This window comes from Telmatherina bonti (genome assembly GCF_933228915.1).
Source record: "Telmatherina bonti genome assembly, chromosome: 2".
In the NCBI taxonomy this organism is placed as follows: Eukaryota; Metazoa; Chordata; class Actinopteri; order Atheriniformes; family Telmatherinidae; genus Telmatherina; species Telmatherina bonti.
In genome coordinates this window covers 2,543,330-2,566,056 of record NC_136620.1, presented here as the reverse complement: position 1 = coordinate 2,566,056, position 22,727 = coordinate 2,543,330, and the positions used below count along the sequence as shown (strand labels likewise).

General features: G+C 43.6%; 2 protein-coding genes across 3 annotated transcripts in view; one reads left to right on the top strand and one right to left on the bottom strand.

Moving 5' to 3' along the window:
• LOC306767941 (transcription initiation factor TFIID subunit 4-like) overlaps positions 1-7,926 on the bottom strand; it is a gene marked incomplete at its 5' end in the record, with an annotated part of 28,693 nt that extends 20,767 nt beyond the window's left edge. Inside the window, 7 exon segments of the mRNA XM_079256113.1 lie at positions 3,604-3,693; positions 3,770-3,892; positions 3,969-4,181; positions 4,307-4,387; positions 4,389-4,391; positions 6,511-6,671; positions 6,741-7,926. Of these exon segments, the coding sequence (XP_079112239.1) occupies positions 3,604-3,693; positions 3,770-3,892; positions 3,969-4,181; positions 4,307-4,387; positions 4,389-4,391; positions 6,511-6,671; positions 6,741-7,926 (1,857 nt within the window).
• A 466-nt stretch (positions 7,927-8,392) lies between these two features.
• lsm14aa (LSM14A mRNA processing body assembly factor a) overlaps positions 8,393-22,727 on the top strand; it is a 29,281-nt gene continuing 14,946 nt past the window's right edge. For both annotated transcript variants that reach the window (XM_079254085.1, XM_079254084.1), the window contains exons 1-3: positions 8,393-8,665; positions 9,908-10,071; positions 10,168-10,327. In XM_079254085.1, the coding sequence (XP_079110211.1) occupies positions 8,545-8,665; positions 9,908-10,071; positions 10,168-10,327 (445 nt within the window). In that variant the 5' untranslated portion in view covers positions 8,393-8,544. The remainder of the gene's footprint in view (positions 8,666-9,907; positions 10,072-10,167; positions 10,328-22,727) is intronic.

Below are 22,727 nucleotides of genomic sequence, written 5' to 3'. Positions count from 1 at the left end.
GGAGCAGAACCAGAGGGGGAGGAGCCAAGGCAGGGGGAGGGGCCAAGACAGGGGGAGGAGCCAAGACATGGTGCTACTTTCAGATCTTGCTCACTCCCCAACATTCCCTACCCCAGCTTTAACACGGACAGTTGCCACTTCTGCATTTTTGCTGATGGAGGTTAAACGAATAGTTTAAATGAGCTGCTGACCAAGGTGGTGAGCAGGTCTGACATTTTAACACACGAACCCAGTTGTGTGCCTTACAGTGCATGCTTCATATTTGTTCAATAGGAAGTAACACGGCTCATTGCAGATCCCGTTGCAGTAATCCTCGACCCGTTGCAGATGAAGCTGCCTGTGGAGTATGAACTGGTCAAATAAAAAGATGCTTTTTCTCGTTATTGTAGCCTTGAGAGTAAGACAACTTTCACACTAACAAGCTTTATGCTGCAAGTGATGGCGTGTTTTATGATGTCATCCAGTGCCTGCCAACAGACATCTAACCTCAACGTTCATGGTTGGCTTAGAAATGCAGAAGCCACAGGCGTCATTGCAAGTTGTCCTAACAAACAAAACAATCTGATAAACTGTCGATGACAAATCTCCTACTGGGCCATGGCGAGTGAGAGTCGGCATCGCTAAAGAGTTGGGTGTAGAATATGTTCGTGTTGTGCCACTACAAACGTAAACATCAATAATTACAGATAATTAAGATGATTACGTTAATGCAGAAATCAAGTCATGGTGGATTTAGCATCTCGAGTCTGAATGAACGCTACATATTGTGTCTGGACTAAAAACCCTCTGCACGGACTGGAAAACCTTCGTAGAGAGCGTAAATCATGGTTACACACAACCGCTCCTGATGGTAGAAGACATACTCATGTTGGTGAGCTCGCAGACTTACACAAAAACAGCTAATTAGTGTTTAACTGCACAACTATAACATGCTAATTACTGTGTAATTAACTACAAATCAGTAGTTAGTGCGCTGTAGGGCTATGCATCACTGGTGTCATGATTCAGTTACCATTATCTTGTCACTGATTGTATTCAACGATGCATCACTATACCCTCCTCACTGCACACTGATCCATTCTTTGGAAATCAATGTCAATGTTGCGATTAAAACATCTGAAACATGTCAACAATGATGTCAGTTTCAATGTCATTATTCAAATTTACTGTTACACTGCAGGAAAATGTTGAAAAAATGATTACGAGAGTACATCTGCCGTTGGTACTGGTACCTCTTTTTATACCAGTACCAATGGCAGATGCCGTGCAGTCAGGCTGTGTGTTTTGTCTCTTTAGGCTTTCCGTAGTCTTTCAGCTGTTTTTATGTCCTGCTTTATGGCCAGGAAACGTTTGGCTGCATGCGAACCATTAGCCTCGCATGCGGACCATTAGCCTCGCATGCGGACCATAAGCCTCCCATGCGGACCATTAGCCTCCCATGCGGACCATTAGCCTCCCATGCGAACCATTAGCCTCCCATGCGAACCATTAGCCTCCCATGCGAACCATTAGCCTCCCATGCGAACCATTAGCCTCCCATGCGAACCATTAGCCTGCCATGCGAACCATTAGCCTGCCATGCGAACCATTAGCCCCGCATGCGAACCATTAGCCTCGCATGCGAACCATTAGCCTCCCATGCGAACCATTAGCCTCCCATGCGAACCATTAGCCTGCCATGCGAACCATTAGCCTGCCATGCGAACCATTAGCCTGCCATGCGAACCATTAGCCTCCCATGCGAACCATTAGCCCTGCATGCGAACCATTAGCCCCGCATGCGAACCATTAGCCTGCCATGCGAACCATTAGCCTCCCATGCGAACCATTAGCCTCCCATGCGAACCATTAGCCTCCCATGCGAACCATTAGCCTCCCATGCGAACCATTAGCCTCCCATGCGAACCATTAGCCTCCCATGCGAACCATTAGCCTCGCATGCGAACCATTAGCCTGCCATGCGAACCATTAGCCTGCCATGCGAACCATTAGCCTGCCATGCGAACCATTAGCCTGCCATGCGAACCATTAGCCTCCCACGCGAACCATTAGCCTCCCACGCGAACCATTAGCCTCCCACGCGAACCATTAGCCTCCCACGCGAACCATTAGCCTCCCACGCGAACCATTAGCCTCCCATGCGAACCATTAGCCTGCCATGCGAACCATTAGCGTCCCATGCGAACCATTAGCCTGCCATGCGAACCATTAGCCCCGCATGTGAACCATTAGCCTGCCATGCGAACCATTAGCCCCGCATGTGAACCATTAGCCTGCCATGCGAACCATTAACCTGCCATGCGAACCACTAGCCTTGCATGCGAACCATTAGCGTCCCATGTGAACCATTAGCCTGCCATGCGAACCATTAGCCCCGCATGTGAACCATTAGCCTGCCATGCGAACCATTAACCTGCCATGCGAACCACTAGCCTTGCATGCGAACCATTAGCCTCCCATGTGAACCATTAGCCTGCCATGCGAACCATTAGCCTCCCATGTGAACCATTAGCCTGCCATGCGAACCATTAGCCTCCCATGTGAACCATTAGCCTGCCATGCGAACCATTAGCCCCGCATGCGAACCATTAGCCTGCCATGCGAACCATTAGCCTCCCATGCGAACCATTAGCCTCCCATGCGAACCATTAGCCTCCCATGCGAACCATTAGCCTCCCATGCGAACCATTAGCCTCCCATGCGAACCATTAGCCTCGCATGCGAACCATTAGCCTGCCATGCGAACCATTAGCCTGCCATGCGAACCATTAGCCTGCCATGCGAACCATTAGCCTCCCACGCGAACCATTAGCCTCCCACGCGAACCATTAGCCTCCCACGCGAACCATTAGCCTCCCACGCGAACCATTAGCCTCCCATGCGAACCATTAGCCTCCCATGCGAACCATTAGCCTGCCATGCGAACCATTAGCGTCCCATGCGAACCATTAGCCTGCCATGCGAACCATTAGCCCCGCATGTGAACCATTAGCCTGCCATGCGAACCATTAACCTGCCATGCGAACCACTAGCCTTGCATGCGAACCATTAGCGTCCCATGTGAACCATTAGCCTGCCATGCGAACCATTAGCCCCGCATGTGAACCATTAGCCTGCCATGCGAACCATTAACCTGCCATGCGAACCACTAGCCTTGCATGCGAACCATTAGCCTCCCATGTGAACCATTAGCCTGCCATGCGAACCATTAGCCTCCCATGTGAACCATTAGCCTGCCATGCGAACCATTAGCCTCCCATGTGAACCATTAGCCTGCCATGCGAACCATTAGCCTCCCATGTGAACCATTAGCCTGCCATGCGAACCATTAGCCTCCCATGTGAACCATTAGCCTCGCATGCGAACCACTAGTAGTGTTTACCAATGGTGTTTACATTGATGTTAGCCGGAAACACAGCTAGCTGAAAGTTTGGAAGCGGATGTGGCCGGGGTGGGGGGCGAGTTGATGCTGCAGTGGTGAACATGAGCGGCGGCACAATATCTACATATTCCAATCATGATGTGTTACTGCGTGGATGCAGGGTCTGAGTCCACGCTGTGATGCTCGGTACGAATCAACAGCTCCGATGGGCCGGCTGGTACCTTGAGAAAGGGGATGAGGTAGGGCTGCGGGGAGGACTTCAGCTCAGCCTGCAGCCGGGACGTGAACTCCTCAGGCTCAATCTTTGCATCCTGAGCAAACACAAAACACACACATGAAGACATGGACATGTCTGCAGCCAGCCAAGCACCAAGGTGGACGTCCTACCAGCAGGTCCTGGACCAGGGCCTTCACATTCTTGGAGGTCTCTGGGGAGGGGGAGTTATGGGACGCCAGCTTGATGAGCGTAGCGAGGAAGTTCTTGCACTTCTTCACGTTCTCTTGCATTTCCTGTTGGGAAGAAGAAGCAGATGAGCTGCAAGTTGGTGGGGGGCGGGGTTAGGACCTGAAACCTGCTGGACCTGACCTGTGAAACCACAGTGACTCTCGGGGTGGGCGAGGCAGCGGGGAGGGGCAGCGACGCCACGCCGCCAGACTTGGCAGCAGACATACCCCCTGTTGTTATCACTGTGGGGGTCTTCTGCGGCACGGTCATCTTCACCGCCACAGCCGTAACGCCGGGGGCCCCGGCCGTAACGCCAGGGGCCCCGGCCGTAACGCCGGGGGCCACGGGGAGGGTCTTCGGGGAAAAGACCACCACACAGAGACAGACACGATGTCATTACAGCTGGAGGACGATGGTGAAACCATCTGGCTTCACTCCGTTACCATGACAGCAGATGATGCTCAAACATGGCGGCTCACCTGGGCGGAGGTGGGCGGGGGGGGCTGAACCATCCTGGGTTGTGTGGGGGAGGCAAGGCGGACAGTCTGGGGGGGGGGCGGATGTCTGCAGACGACATGAAAATCTTATGGTTAAAGCAGGAAGTGTGTGTGTGTAGCAGGAAGTGTGTGAGTTGCAGGAAGTGTGTGTGTAGCAGGAAGTGTGTGTGCAGCAGGAAGTGTGTGAGTTGCAGGAAGTGTGTGTGTAGCAGGAAGTGTGTGTGTAGCAGGAAGTGTGTGAGTTGCAGGAAGTGTGTGTGTAGCAGGAAGTGTGTGAGTTGCAGGAAGTGTGTGTGCAGCAGGAAGTGTGTGTGCAGCAGGAAGTGTGTGTGCAGCAGGAAGTGTGTGTGTAGCAGGAAGTGTGTGAGTTGCAGGAAGTGTGTGTGTAGCAGGAAGTGTGTGAGTTGCAGGAAGTGTGTGTGCAGCAGGAAGTGTGTGTGCAGCAGGAAGTGTGTGTGCAGCAGGAAGTGTGTGAGTTGCAGGAAGTGTGTGTGCAGCAGGAAGTGTGTGTGCAGCAGGAAGTGTGTGTGCAGCAGGAAGTGTGTGAGTTGCAGGAAGTGTGTGTGCAGCAGGAAGTGTGTGTGCAGCAGGAAGTGTGTGTGCAGCAGGAAGTGTGTGTGCAGCAGGAAGTGTGTGAGATGCAGGAAGTGTGTGTGCAGCAGGAAGTGTGTGTGCAGCAGGAAGTGTGTGTGCAGCAAGAAGTGTGTGAGTTGCAGGAAGTGTGTGTGCAGCAGGAAGTGTGTGTGCAGCAGGAAGTGTGTGTGTAGCAGGAAGTGTGTGAGTTGCAGGAAGTGTGTGTGCAGCAGGAAGTGTGTGTGCAGCAGGAAGTGTGTGTGCAGCAGGAAGTGACATATAGAATTAAAGTTTTCGTGTTAACATGGGAGGAATGTGACCCTGTTCATCTTTTATTCTGAAACACAAACACACACAACTTCCTGTTGGGGTAGATGCAACTTGCTGAACGGCGGCGACAGAGCAGTGCAAGGCGCCAACACGAGTTCAGCTCCTGTTGCTGTGTGTTTACAGCCGTGTGAAGAACTTTTCACCTTATCCTCATGTCCTGGGATCGTTAACGCCCAGTGAAACCAGCCCAGTATGTGCTGGTTGGGCCACGCCCAGTGAAACCAGCACATACTGGGCTGGTTGGGCCACGCCCAGTGAAACCAGCACATACTGGGCTGGTTGGGCCACGCCCAGTTAAACCAGCACATACTGGGCTGGTTGGGCCACGCCCAGTTAAACCAGCACATACTGGGCTGGTTGGGCCACGCCCAGTTAAACCAGCACATACTGGGCTGGTTGGGCCACGCCCAGTTAAACCAGCACATACTGGGCTGGTTGGGCCACGCCCAGTTAAACCAGCACATACTGGGCTGGTTGGGCCACGCCCAGTTAAACCAGCACATACTGGGCTGGTTGGGCCACGCCCAGTTAAACCAGCACATACTGGGCTGGTTGGGCCACGCCCAGTGAAACCAGCACATACTGGGCTGGTTGGGCCACGCCCAGTTAAACCAGCACATACTGGGCTGGTTGGGCCACGCCCAGTGAAACCAGCACATACTGGGCTGGTTGGGCCACGCCCAGTTAAACCAGCACATACTGGGCTGGTTGGGCCACGCCCAGTTAAACCAGCACATACTGGGCTGGTTGGGCCACGCCCAGTGAAACCAGCACATACTGGGCTGGTTGGGCCACGCCCAGTGAAACCAGCACATACTGGGCTGGTTGGGCCACGCCCAGTTAAACCAGCACATACTGGGCTGGTTGGGCCACGCCCAGTTAAACCAGCACATACTGGGCTGGTTGGGCCACGCCCAGTTAAACCAGCACATACTGGGCTGGTTGGGCCACACCCAGTGAAACCAGCACATACTGGGCTGGTTGGGCCACGCCCAGTGAAACCAGCACATACTGGGCTGGTTGGGCAGGATGTGCAGTTTTAAGATTAAAATGTCCCCATCATTGTGTTTCATCACCACTCCCAGTTCATCATCGTCCCAACAACAGCTATACTGGTAAACCAGCCCCGTGTCAGGCTGGGGGGGCGGATCAACCACCCGGACTGGGATCAGAGCCAGAAAACTGGAACACAGCATGAGAGCAGAATTCCTGTTTGAAACAGGAAACACTTCCTGACCCTTTCAAGTATCTGACAGTCTGAAGCAGGTGAGCATGGGACTCACTGTGGTCGCGGTGCTGACCCGTATGGTGGTCGCCACCGTCGGGGTCGCAGGTCTCTGAGTGACCACTGTCTGACCCGGCTGGTTCTTGGCCTGGGCCTGGGCCAGAACCGTCTGAGGGATGATGACCAGCTGACCAGTCTCTGTCCGGACCAGAACCATACCTGCAGGAAGAGGAGCATCGGCATCAAGAAAGGGAAACACAAAATCCGTCAGGTGACGTAATTCCTTACCTGGGGGGATGGTGAAGCCGGGGGGCAGCTGGATGGTGGTCTGCTGCTGGGGCCGAACGGCCAGTGCGGGTTGAGGGGTGCTTGCTCGGGTTGAGCTGACCACCAGCCCGGGTCTCTGCGGCTGGATGGAGGTTGCCCCGACCACAGAGGCACCCGGTGGTCTCACTCCTGGCATGGAGGGCTGGGGCACCCCGTTGACTGCTGGTTTGGCCCCGGCAGGCGGCGTGTTGGTCCCAGTCTGGGCGATGGGGGACTGGGATGCAGCTGTGGGAGGGGTGCTGGTCAGGATGACAGGCTGGCTGGGCATCAGCATCTTGCTGTGCATCAGAGAGCTGCTGTGGTTGATGACCTGAGAGGGAGAACTGGAGGGGCCACCCTTGGGGTCCACGCCGTTCACCGGGCTGGGGTGCCGCTGCATAGCCACGGCGGGGAGGCCGGGCTGTGGAGCCACGGAGGCAGTCCCGGCGGGTGGAGGGACACCGGGCAAGTTTCCGGCTCCGGACCCGCCATTTACACCCTGTAAACCGGGAGACGAAGTCCTGGTGGCATCCATCGGGAGAACCGCAGGGGAGCTGGGAGCCGCACTCCCAGCTCCCCTGGGAGCTGTCCTGGTGGGGAGCTCCCCCACCAGGACAGCAGCCTGGTGGACAGCGGACTGAGTGGGCAAAGTTACGGGTCCCGGTCCGGGTGAAGCAACCGGAGCTCCCGCGGCCTGCAAGCCGGGTCCGGCGGAGGTAGAGGAGGGGAGCGCTTTCCCGGAGAGCGGCTGGTTGGTCCCGGGTCGCTGGTTCGAGCCCGCTGCAGGGTGCTCCGCGGGTCGCTGGTTCGAGCCCGCTGCAGGGTGCTCCGCGGGTCGCTGGTTCGAGCCCGCTGCAGGGTGCCCTTGCTGCTCCGCGGGTCGCTGGTCCGAGCCCGCTGCAGGGTGCCCTTGCTGCTCCGCGGGTCGCTGGTCCGAGCCCGCTGCAGGGTGCCCTTGCTGCTCCGCGGACCCCGCTGGACCGCGCACTTTTCCTGAGAAGTGTCCTGCAGCGACCGCAGCTACATCCCGTTTCCCGTCGGCAAGCGGCGCCGTGGGGGGCCTCCTGTCGCCCAGCTGGGACTCCAAAGAGCCCACCAGGTCGCTGACCGCCTTCTCGTCCACCTCGTTGAAGAGCATGTCCTCCAGCGGGTCGGAGGCTCCCGCCATCTTTGATGATAGACCGTTGTGCAAATCGCTTTTTAGAATTTACGCATGCGCGCAGGATCGGGCTGGTTTCGGAGCGTAGACATAAAACGACCAGACTTATCTGACTACGGGGGGGGGGGGTATGCGTGCAGGTGTGTCCGTAGGTAGAGTCGAGTTTGATCAAAATTTATTCAGAATGAGCATCAGATGATTTTAATAAAGACAAATAAATAAAGACAAAGAAATTGCAGTATGAATAGAATACCTACAAGAAAATAAAGCATAGCATCGTGATGTTTAAAAACACAAGTGAGGGAATATAGTTTTTATATTTAGAAGACGTTTTTCTAAACAAGTTATTGTTATTATCTACTCTGTTGTAAAACTGTCAGACGTTTCGCTTCTATTCTTAACAGATCTACAGTTCTTCCCCGTGACGAAATCGCGCGATATCATGAACTCTCGTAAGCCCCGCGTGTCGAGCCATTGGATGGAGGAGCAGCGGCCATGTTGTAGCTGCAGAGCGGTAGCGTCGTCGGAGGGAAACAAACCGGCAGAGCCGCGGGTCCTGGTGGTCGTCAGGCTCGGAAAACCTGCCGCATTCTTCTGTGTTCAGACCGCCGAGCTCCGGGGGACACAATGAGCGGCGGGACGCCTTATCTCGGCAGTAAAATCAGTCTGATTTCCAAGGCAGAAATCCGCTATGAAGGGATCCTGTACACCATAGACACGGAGAACTCCACCGTGGCGCTGGCCAAAGGTGAGGGGGGGGGCGGCGGCGGCGGGGGGGGGGGGGGTCAGGGGGGACACTGACAATGACCCCGACACTGCACCATGTTTATAGGCAGCAATCAGAAAGGTCAAAAGCGGGTTATAGTCGGTGTTGGCATCCTTCAGCTGGTGGGGGTGAACTCCCGGGTGACGACCCACCAAACTGACAGTCACGTACCGGAAGTCTCCCCCCCCCAGGTTTCTGGGTTTCATGGGAACATTTCCGGCTAACTAGCATCAGCGGGGATGTTGACGCAAAGTGACGACACGCTTCCTGACGAGCGTACAGTTTCCCACCAGCTCGTGAGTGTGTGACGTCACTGCGTGCGCAGCGGCACATGATGACTATGTGTGTGAGCGGCTGAAGTAAAGATTCAGACAGAACCGGTCACGTGGACGCGCAGCGCGGAGCTAGATGTGTTATGCAGGGCGGATAAACTGATTGGTTAAGGCCCCGTAAACGTTGCCATTTCTATCTAACCCTGCAATTTGAGGAAAATCCGGGAACTTTTAATGGGTGACTTGAACGGCACTTGTCAGAATCAAAATTGCTCTTCTTTTCAGGTGGTGGGAGGGGGTTGTTAAAGGGCAGGATGCTGGACTCCCTCCATTTAGCTGACAGTGAATCCCAGGCTTATTACTTTTTGTGAAGGTTACTGTGGGCTAGGACCGAGTAAATGTTACGTTCTGTAGTTTACAGCTGCTCACATGGAAATAGTCACAAACGGACAGGCCACCATGTTGGGGGGTGTTGTAAACCGGGACAGTGCAGGAATGCTGGGAAGCAATCACATTTTTTCAACCCAGCAGAACCCTTCGTTCTTGTTGTCCAGGAGCGGGGAACCTCAGCCCTGAACGTGTCCAGTCCTCCCAGTTCCAACACACCAGAGTCGAATGAACCAGCTGCCGATCTGGATTTGCTGTTGAATCCTTCAGATCTGGATCAGGTGTGCTGGAGTAGGAACACCTGAAGGACTCCTGTCCTCGATGACCAGGAGTCCCCATGTTTGTTGTAGGTTCTGACCCATTCTGAGTGCTGCTGTTGGTTCTGGTGGGTACGCCTCAGTCTCAGTGAGTCACCGTTCTCTCCAGATTGGGTTGGTGGCGTCAGCAGAAGCCAGCTTGCCTCTGGGTTCTGGACCGTGGTTTTGGTTGCAGTGTACGTGTGATATCTCTGATCCATACCTGAGGTTCTGTTTACCTCTAACCCGACCGGTGTTTTCGTCAACAGTCCGGTCATTTGGGACAGAGGACCGGCCGACGGACCGGCCCATCCCCCCTCGGGACGATGTGTTTGAGTACATAATCTTCAGAGGCAGTGACATCAAAGACCTGACGGTGTGCGAGCCACCCAAACCCACCTGCTCTCTGCCCCAGGACCCGGCCATTGTCCAGGTAGAAGGTTCCTTCCTTTAGGTTCTGATGAAGAACCGGATCAATACTCACATGGCTCTCTTGTTTACTTTAAATCCCTACTTCTCTGGTTTTCAGTCCTCCGTGATGTCCAGCTCCTCAACTGTGGTGGGCGCCGCACCGACTCCATTTCAGTCCGCGGGGTCTTACGGCCTCTTCAACAGAGCTCCAGTTCCAGCCTACAACCAGTTCAGCACCAGTCCGCTGGTCTCGCCGCAGTTTGGACCTATTGGCGTCGGTAAGAACAGGCAGCTGAAGGCAGTTCCAGCTTGGCATGAAATCCAAGGCTTCTGAGTCAGTGTGTGGTTCTGATCCACGTTCACCATGCCATCACAACTGAGGTGGCGCTGAAAGGCAGTGTTGCTCTAAGCCTGCCCAGCCAAGGCCTCCTCTATGTGTTCCAGTCAGTCCTGAACCCAATCTCATGCTGGTGCCAGTAGGCCACGCAACACTAGTCCCGACCAAGCGGCAACCTCCGGTTATATACGTCCGGTTAAAAGTGAAGCCGCTGCAGAAGAGCATAAAACTGCAGTTCCCCCTTCATCCACTAGGGGCTGCATAACAGAGCAAATCCCCATAGACTCCCATGTTAAAAAGACCAACTTCACAGCAGAATAAACACGTTTACAACAGAAAAAAGCATGTTTACAACAGAAATAAACACGTTTACAACAGAAATAAACACGTTTACAACAGAAATAAGCATGTTTACAACAAAAATAAACACGTTTACAACAAAAATAAACACGTTTACAACAAAAATAAACACGTTTACAACAGAAATAAGCATGTTTACAACAAAAATAAACACGTTTACAACAGAAATAAACACGTTTACAACAGAAATAAGCATGTTTACAGCAGGAATAAGCATGTTTACAGCAGGAATAAGCATGTTTACAGCAGGAATAAACACGTTTACAGCAGGAATAAACACGTTTCAGCAGGAATAAGCATGTTTACAGCAGAAATAAACATACTTAAAGTGGGAATAAACACGTTTACAGCAGGAATACACAGCGGAAAAAAGCATGTTTACAACAGAAATAAACACGTTTACAACAGAAATAAGCATGTTTACAACAGAAATAAGCACGTTTAAAACAGAAATAAGCACGTTTACAACAGAAATAAACACGTTTACAACAGAAATAAACACGTTTACAACAGAAATAAACACGTTTACAACAGAAATAAAAATACTTAAAGCAGAAATAAACACGTTTACAGCAGGAATAAACACGTTTCAGCAGGATTAAACACGTTTCAGCAGGAATAAGCATGTTTACAGCAGGAATAAGCATGTTTACAGCAGGAATAAGCATGTTTACAGCAGGAATAAACACGTTTACAGCAGGAATAAACACGTTTCAGCAGGAATAAGCATGTTTACAGCAGAAATAAACATACTTAAAGCAGGAATAAACACGTTTACAGCAGGAATACACAGCGGAAAAAAGCATGTTTACAACAGAAATAAACACGTTTACAACAGAAATAAGCATGTTTACAACAGAAATAAGCATGTTTACAACAGAAATAAGCATGTTTACAACAGAAATAAACACCTTTACAACAGAAATAAACACCTTTACAACAGAAATAAACACCTTTACAACAAAAATAAACACGTTTACAACAGAAATAAACACGTTTACAACAGAAATAAGCATGTTTACAACAGAAATAAACACCTTTACAACAGAAATAAACACCTTTACAACAGAAATAAGCACGTTTAAAACAGAAATAAGCACGTTTACAACAGAAATAAGCACGTTTACAACAGAAATAAGCACGTTTACAACAGAAATAAGCACGTTTACAACAGAAATAAACACGTTTACAACAGAAATAAACACGTTTACAACAGAAATAAACACGTTTACAACAAATAAAAATACTTAAAGCAGAAATAAAAATACTTAAAGCAGAAATTAACACGTTTACAGCAGAAATAAACACGTTTACAGCAGAAATAAACACGTTTACAACAGAAATAAAAATACTTAAAGCAGAAATAAAAATACTTAAAGCAGAAATTAACACGTTTACAGCAGAAATTAACACGTTTACAGCAGAAATTAACACGTTTACAGCAGAAATAAATACGTTTACAACAGAAATAAACACGTTTACAGCAGGAATAAACACGTTTCAGCAGGATTAAACACGTTTCAGCAGGAATAAGCATGTTTACAGCAGGAATAAGCATGTTTACAGCAGGAATAAACACGTTTACAGCAGGAATGAACACGTTTACAGCAGGAATAAACACGTTTACAGCAGGATTAAACACGTTTCAGCAGGATTAAACACGTTTCAGCAGGAATAAGCATGTTTACAGCAGAAATAATCATACTTAAAGCAGGAATAAACATGTTTACAACAGAAATAAACACGTTTACAACAGAAATAAACACGTTTACAACAGAAATAAACACGTTTACAACAGAAATAAACACGTTTAAAACAGAAATAAACACGTTTAAAACAGAAATAAACACGTTTAAAACAGAAATAAACACGTTTACAACAGAAATAAACACGTTTACAACAGAAATAAAAATACTTAAAGCAGAAATTAACACATTTACAGCAGAAATTAACACGTTTACAGCAGGAATAAACACGTTTCAGCAGGATTAAACACGTTTCAGCAGGAATAAGCATGTTTACAGCAGAAATAAACATACTTAAAGCAGGAATAAACATGTTTACAACAGAAATAAACACGTTTACAACAGAAATAAACACGTTTAAAACAGAAATAAACACGTTTACAACAGAAATAAACACGTTTACAACAGAAATAAAAATACTTAAAGCAGAAATTAACACGTTTACAGCAGAAATTAACACGTTTACAGCAGAAATTAACACGTTTACAGCAGAAATTAACACGTTTACAGCAGAAATTAACACGTTTACAGCAGAAATAAACACGTTTACAGCAGAAATAAACACGTTTACAACAGAAATAAAAATACTTAAAGCAGAAATTAACACGTTTACAGCAGAAATAAACACGTTTACAGCAGGAATAAACACGTTTCAGCAGGATTAAACACGTTTCAGCAGGAATAAGCATGTTTACAGCAGGAATATACACGTTTACAGCAGGAATAAACACGTTTCAGCAGGATTAAACACGTTTCAGCAGGAATAAGCATGTTTACAGCAGGAATACACAGCGGAAAAAAGCATGTTTACAACAGAAATAATCACGTTTACAGCAGGAATAAACACGTTTACAGCAGAAATAAATACGTTTACAACAGAAATAAACACGTTTACAGCAGGAATAAACACGTTTCAGCAGGAATAAACACGTTTCAGCAGGAATAAACACGTTTCAGCAGGATTAAACACGTTTCAGCAGGAATAAGCATGTTTACAGCAGGAATAAGCATGTTTACAGCAGGAATAAACACGTTTACAGCAGGAATAAACACGTTTACAGCAGGAATAAACACGTTTCAGCAGGATTAAACACGTTTCAGCAGGAATAAGCATGTTTACAGCAGAAATAAACATACTTAAAGCAGGAATAAACATGTTTACAACAGAAATAAACACGTTTACAACAGAAATAAGCATGTTTACAACAGAAATAAGCATGTTTACAACAGAAATAAGCATGTTTACAACAGAAATAAACACCTTTACAACAGAAATAAACACCTTTACAACAGAAATAAACACCTTTACAACAGAAATAAACACCTTTACAACAGAAATAAACACGTTTTACAACAGAAATAAACACGTTTACAACAGAAATAAGCATGTTTACAACAGAAATAAACACGTTTACAACAGAAATAAACACGTTTACAACAGAAATAAGCACGTTTAAAACAGAAATAAGCACGTTTAAAACAGAAATAAGCACGTTTACAACAGAAATAAACACGTTTACAACAGAAATAAACACGTTTACAACAGAAATAAACACGTTTACAACAGAAATAAAAATACTTAAAGCAGAAATTAACACGTTTACAGCAGAAATTAACACGTTTACAGCAGAAATTAACACGTTTACAGCAGAAATTAACACGTTTACAGCAGAAATAAACACGTTTACAGCAGAAATAAACACGTTTACAACAGAAATAAAAATACTTAAAGCAGAAATAAAAATACTTAAAGCAGAAATTAACACGTTTACAGCAGAAATAAACACGTTTACAGCAGAAATAAACACGTTTACAGCAGAAATAAACACGTTTACAGCAGAAATAAACACGTTTACAGCAGAAATAAACACGTTTACAGCAGAAATAAACACGTTTACAGCAGAAATAAACACGTTTACAACAGAAATAAAAATACTTAAAGCAGAAATAAAAATACTTAAAGCAGAAATGAACACGTTTACAGCAGAAATAAGCACGTTTACAGCAGAAATAAACACGTTTACAGCAGAAATAAACACGTTTACAACAGAAATAAAAATACTTAAAGCAGAAATAAAAATACTTAAAGCAGAAATTAACACGTTTACAGCAGAAATAAACACGTTTACAGCAGGAATAAACACGTTTCAGCAGGATTAAACACGTTTCAGCAGGAATAAGCATGTTTACAGCAGGAATAAGCATGTTTACAGCAGGAATAAGCATGTTTACAGCAGGAATAAACACGTTTACAGCAGGAATAAACACGTTTCAGCAGGAATAAGCATGTTTACAGCAGAAATAAACATACTTAAAGCAGGAATAAACACGTTTACAGCAGGAATACACAGCGGAAAAAAGCATGTTTACAACAGAAATAAACACGTTTACAACAGAAATAAGCATGTTTACAACAGAAATAAGCATGTTTACAACAGAAATAAGCATGTTTACAACAGAAATAAACACCTTTACAACAGAAATAAGCACGTTTACAACAAAAATAAACACGTTTACAACAGAAATAAGCATGTTTACAACAGAAATAAACACGTTTACAACAGAAATAAACACGTTTACAACAGAAATAAGCACGTTTACAACAGAAATAAGCACGTTTACAACAGAAATAAGCACGTTTAAAACAGAAATAAGCACGTTTACAACAGAAATAAACACGTTTACAACAGAAATAAACACGTTTACAACAGAAATAAAAATACTTAAAGCAGAAATAAAAATACTTAAAGCAGAAATTAACACGTTTACAGCAGAAATAAACACGTTTACAGCAGAAATAAACACGTTTACAACAGAAATAAACACGTTTACAGCAGGAATAAACACGTTTCAGCAGGATTAAACACGTTTCAGCAGGAATAAGCATGTTTACAGCAGGAATAAACACGTTTACAGCAGGAATAAACACGTTTACAGCAGGAATAAACACGTTTCAGCTGGATTAAACACGTTTCAGCAGGAATAAGCATGTTTACAGCAGAAATAAACATACTTAAAGCAGGAATAAACATGTTTACAACAGAAATAAACACGTTTACAACAGAAATAAACCCGTTTACAACAGAAATCAACACGTTTACAACAGAAATAAAAATACTTAAAGCAGAAATTAACACGTTTACAGCAGAAATTAACACGTTTACAGCAGAAATAAACACGTTTACAGCAGAAATAAACACGTTTACAGCAGAAATAAACACGTTTCCAACAGAAATAAAAATACTTAAAGCAGAAATAAAAATACTTAAAGCAGAAATTAACACGTTTACAGCAGAAATAAACACGTTTACAGCAGAAATAAACACGTTTACAGCAGAAATAAACACGTTTACAACAGAAATAAAAATACTTAAAGCAGAAATAAAAATACTTAAAGCAGAAATGAACACGTTTACAGCAGAAATAAACACGTTTACAGCAGAAATAAACACGTTTACAACAGAAATAAAAATACTTAAAGCAGAAATAAAAATACTTAAAGCAGAAATTAACACGTTTACAGCAGAAATAAACACGTTTACAGCAGGAATAAACACGTTTCAGCAGGATTAAACACGTTTCAGCAGGAATAAGCATGTTTACAGCAGGAATAAGCATGTTTACAGCAGGAATAAACATTTTTACAGCAGGAATAAACACGTTTCAGCAGGAATAAGCATGTTTACAGCAGAAATAAACACGTTTACAACAGAAATAAACACGTTTACAACAGAAATAAAAATACTTAAAGCAGAAATAAAAATACTTAAAGCAGAAATTAACACGTTTACAGCAGAAATAAACACGTTTACAGCAGAAATAAACACGTTTACAACAGAAATAAAAATACTTAAAGCAGAAATAAAAATACTTAAAGCAGAAATTAACACGTTTACAGCAGAAATTAACACGTTTACAGCAGAAATAAATACGTTTACAACAGAAATAAACACGTTTACAGCAGGAATAAACACGTTTCAGCAGGATTAAACACGTTTCAGCAGGAATAAGCATGTTTACAGCAGGAATAAACACGTTTACAGCAGGAATAAACACGTTTACAGCAGGAATAAACACGTTTACAGCAGGAATAAACACGTTTACAGCAGGATTAAACACGTTTCAGCAGGATTAAACACGTTTCAGCAGGAATAAGCATGTTTACAGCAGAAATAAACATACTTAAAGCAGGAATAAACATGTTTACAACAGAAATAAACACGTTTACAACAGAAATAAACACGTTTACAACAGAAATAAACACGTTTAAAACAGAAATAAACACGTTTAAAACAGAAATAAACACGTTTACAACAGAAATAAAAATACTTAAAGCAGAAATTAACACGTTTACAGCAGAAATAAACACGTTTACAGCAGAAATAAACACGTTTACAGCAGAAATAAACACGTTTACAGCAGAAATAAACACGTTTACAGCAGGAATAAACACGTTTCAGCAGGAATAAGCATGTTTACAGCAGGAATAAGCATTTTTACAGCAGGAATAAGCATGTTTACAGCAGAAATAAACACGTTTACAACAGAAATAAAAATACTTAAAGCGGAAATAAAAATACTTAAAGCAGAAATAAAAATACTTAAAGCAGAAATTAACACGTTTACAGCAGAAATAAACACGTTTACAGCAGAAATAAACACGCTTACAACAGAAATAAAAATACTTAAAGCAGAAATAAAAATACTTAAAGCAGAAATTAACACGTTTACAGCAGAAATAAACACGTTTACAGCAGGAATAAACACGTTTCAGCAGGATTAAACACGTTTCAGCAGGATTAAACACGTTTCAGCAGGAATAAGCATGTTTACAGCAGGAATAAACACATTTACAGCAGGAATAAACACGTTTCAGCAGGATTAAACACGTTTCAGCAGGAATAAGCATGTTTACAGCAGAAATAAACATACTTAAAGCAGGAATAAACACGTTTACAGCAGGAATACACAGCGGAAAAAAGCATGTTTACAACAGAAATAATCACGTTTACAGCAGGAATAAACACGTTTACAGCAGAAATAAATACGTTTACAACAGAAATAAACACGTTTACAGCAGGAATAAACACGTTTCAGCAGGATTAAACACGTTTCAGCAGGAATAAGCATGTTTACAGCAGGAATAAACACGTTTACAGCAGGAATAAACACGTTTACAGCAGGAATAAACACGTTTACAGCAGGAATAAACACGTTTCAGCAGGATTAAACATGTTTCAGCAGGAATAAGCATGTTTACAGCAGAAATAAACATACTTAAAGCAGGAATAAACATGTTTACAACAGAAATAAACACGTTTACAACAGAAATAAACACGTTTACAACAGAAATAAACACGTTTACAACAGAAATAAACACGTTTACAACAGAAATAAACACGTTTACAACAGAAATAAGCATGTTTACAACAGAAATAAACACGTTTACAACAGAAATAAACACGTTTACAACAGAAATAAACACGTTTACAACAGAAATAAGCACGTTTAAAACAGAAATAAGCACGTTTAAAACAGAAATAAGCACGTTTACAACAGAAATAAACACGTTTACAACAGAAATAAACACGTTTACAACAGAAATAAAAATACTTAAAGCAGAAATTAACACGTTTACAGCAGAAATTAACACGTTTACAGCAGAAATAAACACGTTTACAACAGAAATAAAAATACTTAAAGCAGAAATAAAAATACTTAAAGCAGAAATTAACACGTTTACAGCAGAAATTAACACGTTTACAGCAGAAATTAACACGTTTACAGCAGAAATAAATACGTTTACAACAGAAATAAACACGTTTACAGCAGGAATAAACACGTTTCAGCAGGATTAAACACGTTTCAGCAGGAGTAAGCATGTTTACAGCAGAAATTAACACGTTTACAGCAGGAATAAACACGTTTACAGCAGGAATAAACACGTTTCAGCAGGATTAAACACGTTTCAGCAGGAATAAGCATGTTTACAGCAGAAATAAACATACTTAAAGCAGAAATGAACACGTTTACAGCAAAATAAACATACTTAAAGCAGAAAATTAACACGTTTACAGCAGGAATACACACGTTTACAGCAGAAATAAGCATGTTTACAGCAGAAATAAGCATGTTTACAGCAGAAATAAGCATGTTTACAGCAGAAATAAACACGTTTACAGCAGAAATAAACACGTTTACAGCAGAAATAAACACGTTTACAGCAGAAATAAACACGTTTACAGCAGAAATAAACACGTTTACAGCAGAAATAAATACGTTTACAACAGAAATAAACACGTTTACAACAGAAATAAACACGTTTACAGCAGGAATAAACACGTTTCAGCAGGAATAAGCATGTTTACAGCAGGAATAAACACTTTTACAGCAGGAATAAACACGTTTACAGCAGGAATAAACACGTTTACAGCAGGAATAAACACGTTTCAGCAGGAATAAGCATGTTTACAGCAGAAATAAACATACTTAAAGCAGGAATAAACATGTTTACAACAGAAATTAACACGTTTACAGCAGAAATTAACACGTTTACAGCAGAAATAAGCATGTTTACAGCAGAAATAAACACGTTTACAGCAGAAATAAACACGTTTACAGCAGAAATAAACACGTTTACAGCAGAAATAAACACGTTTACATCAGAAATAAACACGTTTACAGCCGAAATAAGCATGTTTAAAGCAGGAATAAACATTTTTACAGCCGGAATAAGCATGTTTACAGCAGGAATAAACATGTTTACAGCAGGAATAAACACGGTTACAGCCTGGTACAAAAATCCATTTTAGGTTTAACAGGGAGGCTGAAAAATATGATTCACTGTTGAAACTGGACTATGTTGAGGGTCCACGTTTCACTTAGATGCTGTGAAGTTACTTCCACCCTCTTTGCTGTGTAGAGTGAATGCTATTAAAAGGATTACCCTGCTAAAGTTTATTTCACCTTTTGAAATTATAACAAATAATTATTCCCACAGAATATTTCAAAAACTGAATCAGTGATTTTTTTTTCTTTTTTTTTTTCTGGGAGATAAAAAAGAAAAAAGAAACAGAATATTTGAAATAAAGCATTTGTTTAGATCTACAGATGTTGAAAAGTTATTACTGGCCAGTTACATATACACTTGTCCTCAAAATTATTCATACCCTTGTTCATTTTTGGGATTTTTTATTTGTTTTTGTGTTAAAATGAAAACATGTTGTTTGTTTATGAATTACATGTGACCAGTAAGTGAAATGACAAAGCAATGCAGAGTTTGATAAATTCCTTTTTCCGGGGTATTTTATTAACAAATTTACTAAAAATGACATGTTCAAAATTGTGAATACCCCAGGTTTCCCATGTGCAGTTTCTTTCTTTAATAGTCAATAGCATAGCCTTTGTTTTTTTATTATTGCTTCCAGACGACTCCTATAGGTGTCCACAAGCTTCCTGCACGTCTCTTGTTATCCCATTCTTCCATGGCAAAAGCCTCAGGCGGTGTCAGGTTGGTCTCCTAACCCTCACTCTGACTTGCCACAAGTTCTCGATCAGATTTCGATCCGGACTCTGCCTGAGGCCATTCTAGGACATTGGCATCATTGTCCTTGAATAGCCAAGTCTTCACTAGCTTGGCAGTTTGTTTGGGATTATGGTCCTGTTGGTACGTCCAGTTGTGACCAAGCTGCAGATTCCTGATGTAATCCTCCTTTCTCATGATCCCTTCCACCTTGACACGGTTCCCTGTACAACTGGAAGAGAAGTATCCCCATAGCATTATGCTGCCACTGCCATGTTTGACAGTGGGAACAGTGTTCTTTGGCTCGATGGTGGACTGTGACACCTTTGTCCCTGCCTGTTCAAGCATCTCAACAAGTGCCTTGGTTGCGCTTCGGGATTGTTGTTGACCTCTCTGCAAATTTTCCTGGCAAGTTTGGGGGACACCATGTGCTTCCTCCCACGCCCACTGAGGTTCTTAACAGTATTGAACCTTTTGTGCTTGTTGATCGTGCTCTGGATGGTTGACACAGGGACTCGATACAGCTTTGAAATGGTCTTGTAACCTTTTCCTTCACTGTGGCCTTGCACAAGACATTGACGGAGGTCCTCACTGAGCTCTCTCTTCTTGATCGTCATCATTAGAGAATGAAAATGACCCCAACACTTTTCCTTAATTTAGAATCTCCTGGAAAGAGGCTTTATTGTTTTAATCGTTGTTCAACTTTTGACTAAACACAAGAGGCGTTTATTCCATTGAAACATGATATTCATCAGAAAAGGAAAGAATTGTTGATACATTGTCAGGTTATGAATAATTCTGAACATGAACAAAAGTAAACTTTTTGCCATATCTACTGACATGAAAATGAAATTTATCCAACTTGTTATGTGTTGGTTCATTGTACCTGTTAGACACAGGATATGCAAGAGGAACCAACAAAATAGCTTTTACAAATAAAGAAACCTAAATCACAGTGTAATTTTCCAATGGGTATGAATAATTTTGAGGACAAGTGTGTGTAGTAATTTGCAGTTACCAAGTGATTGTATGTCCTGTTTTAGAAATACTTGAGTTACCTCCAATAAGCAAAAACATGATTAGTATGTTTGCCAAAGGTTTCGTCTTACCAATTACACAATGAGACAGTTTTCAGACCGCATGGAGTGAAGAGATGCGAACGCAAACAGCAGAGCAGCAAAGAAAGCTAGCCCTTTTCTAAATCCACAATTACTCAGTTAAAGCAGACATAAACAAATCCAGTTTAAAGTGAGTACCTTTTTTCTATTACTCCAAGGTTCCATTACATAAATGTTACCTGGATGAGCCCCCAGTGTGATAATGTAAAACAACTGAAGCATCACTTTGGCACTGTTGTTGAGAATGTTCTTATACAACGATGGTATGTTAAGTGTTATCAGTGAGATCTCATCCTAGAGATATGACCTGTTTTTGATAGAGACGCAGAATCTTAACCTAACCCCCTAACCCTAACCTCTCAAGTCGGCTCTGTGGCTCTAAACACTGCTCCGAGTATTACAAACTGGTTTAATGAACGGGTGAATGCAATAAACTGGGAATAAATTATATTTATAAATTCTACAAATCTACAGAAATGCAAAAACACTTGGAATCCATTCTGAAATTTAGATTCTTAAACCATAGACTTGTTTTTTCTCTATCTTTACTCAGTCTTGTTTTTTTCTCTTTATTGATACTGTTAGATAATATTATTAATACTATTGTCCTTGTTATAATGCCACCAGATATGGTGCTCACGATGATAACTGCAACAGTATTGATGTTATTTATATATATACTTTCTTTTGTTTCCTGCTGATTGTATCTAGTTAATAATTTCAAAGTGTTTTATGCTAGTGGAGCTGAGGCTTTGTCCACACGTAGCAGGCGTCTCACAAAACCAAGATATTTCCCTCCGATTCTGCCTGTCGCCCACATAAAAACACAGATTTCTGCATAAAAACGATGGTTTTAAAATTCTCCGACCAAAGTGAAGATGTGTGACGTGTATAACCGTGTTTAGGTGTTGAACGTCTCCATGTGGACGTATATTACTGTGTTTAGATGTTGAAACGTCTCCATGTGGACGTATATTACCGTGTTTAGGTGTTGAAACGTCTCCATGTGGACGTATATAACCGGGTTTAGGTGTTGAAACGTCTCCATGTGGACGTATATAACCGGGTTTAGGTGTTGAAAAGTGTCCATGTGGACGTATATAACCGGGTTTAGGTGTTGAAACGTCTCCATGTGGACGTATATAACCGGGTTTAGGTGTTGAAACGTCTCCGTGTGGACGTATATAACCGGGTTTAGGTGTTGAACGTCTCCGTGTGGACGTATATATAACCAGGTTTAGGTGTTGAAACGTCTCCATGTGGACGTATATAACCGGGTTTAGGTGTTGAAACGTCTCCGTGTGGACGTATATAACCGGGTTTAGGTGTTGAACGTCTCCGTGTGGACGTATATATAACCAGGTTTAGGTGTTGAAAAGTGTCCGTGTGGACATACATGTAACCAGGTTTAGGTGTTGAAAAGTGTCCGTGTGGACATATATAACCAGGTTTAGGTGTTGAAAAGTGTCCGTGTGGACATATATAACCAGGTTTAGGTGTTGAAACGTCTCCGTGTGGACGTATATAACCGGGTTTAGGTGTTGAAACGTCTCCATGTGGACGTATATAACCGGGTTTAGGTGTTGAAACGTCTCC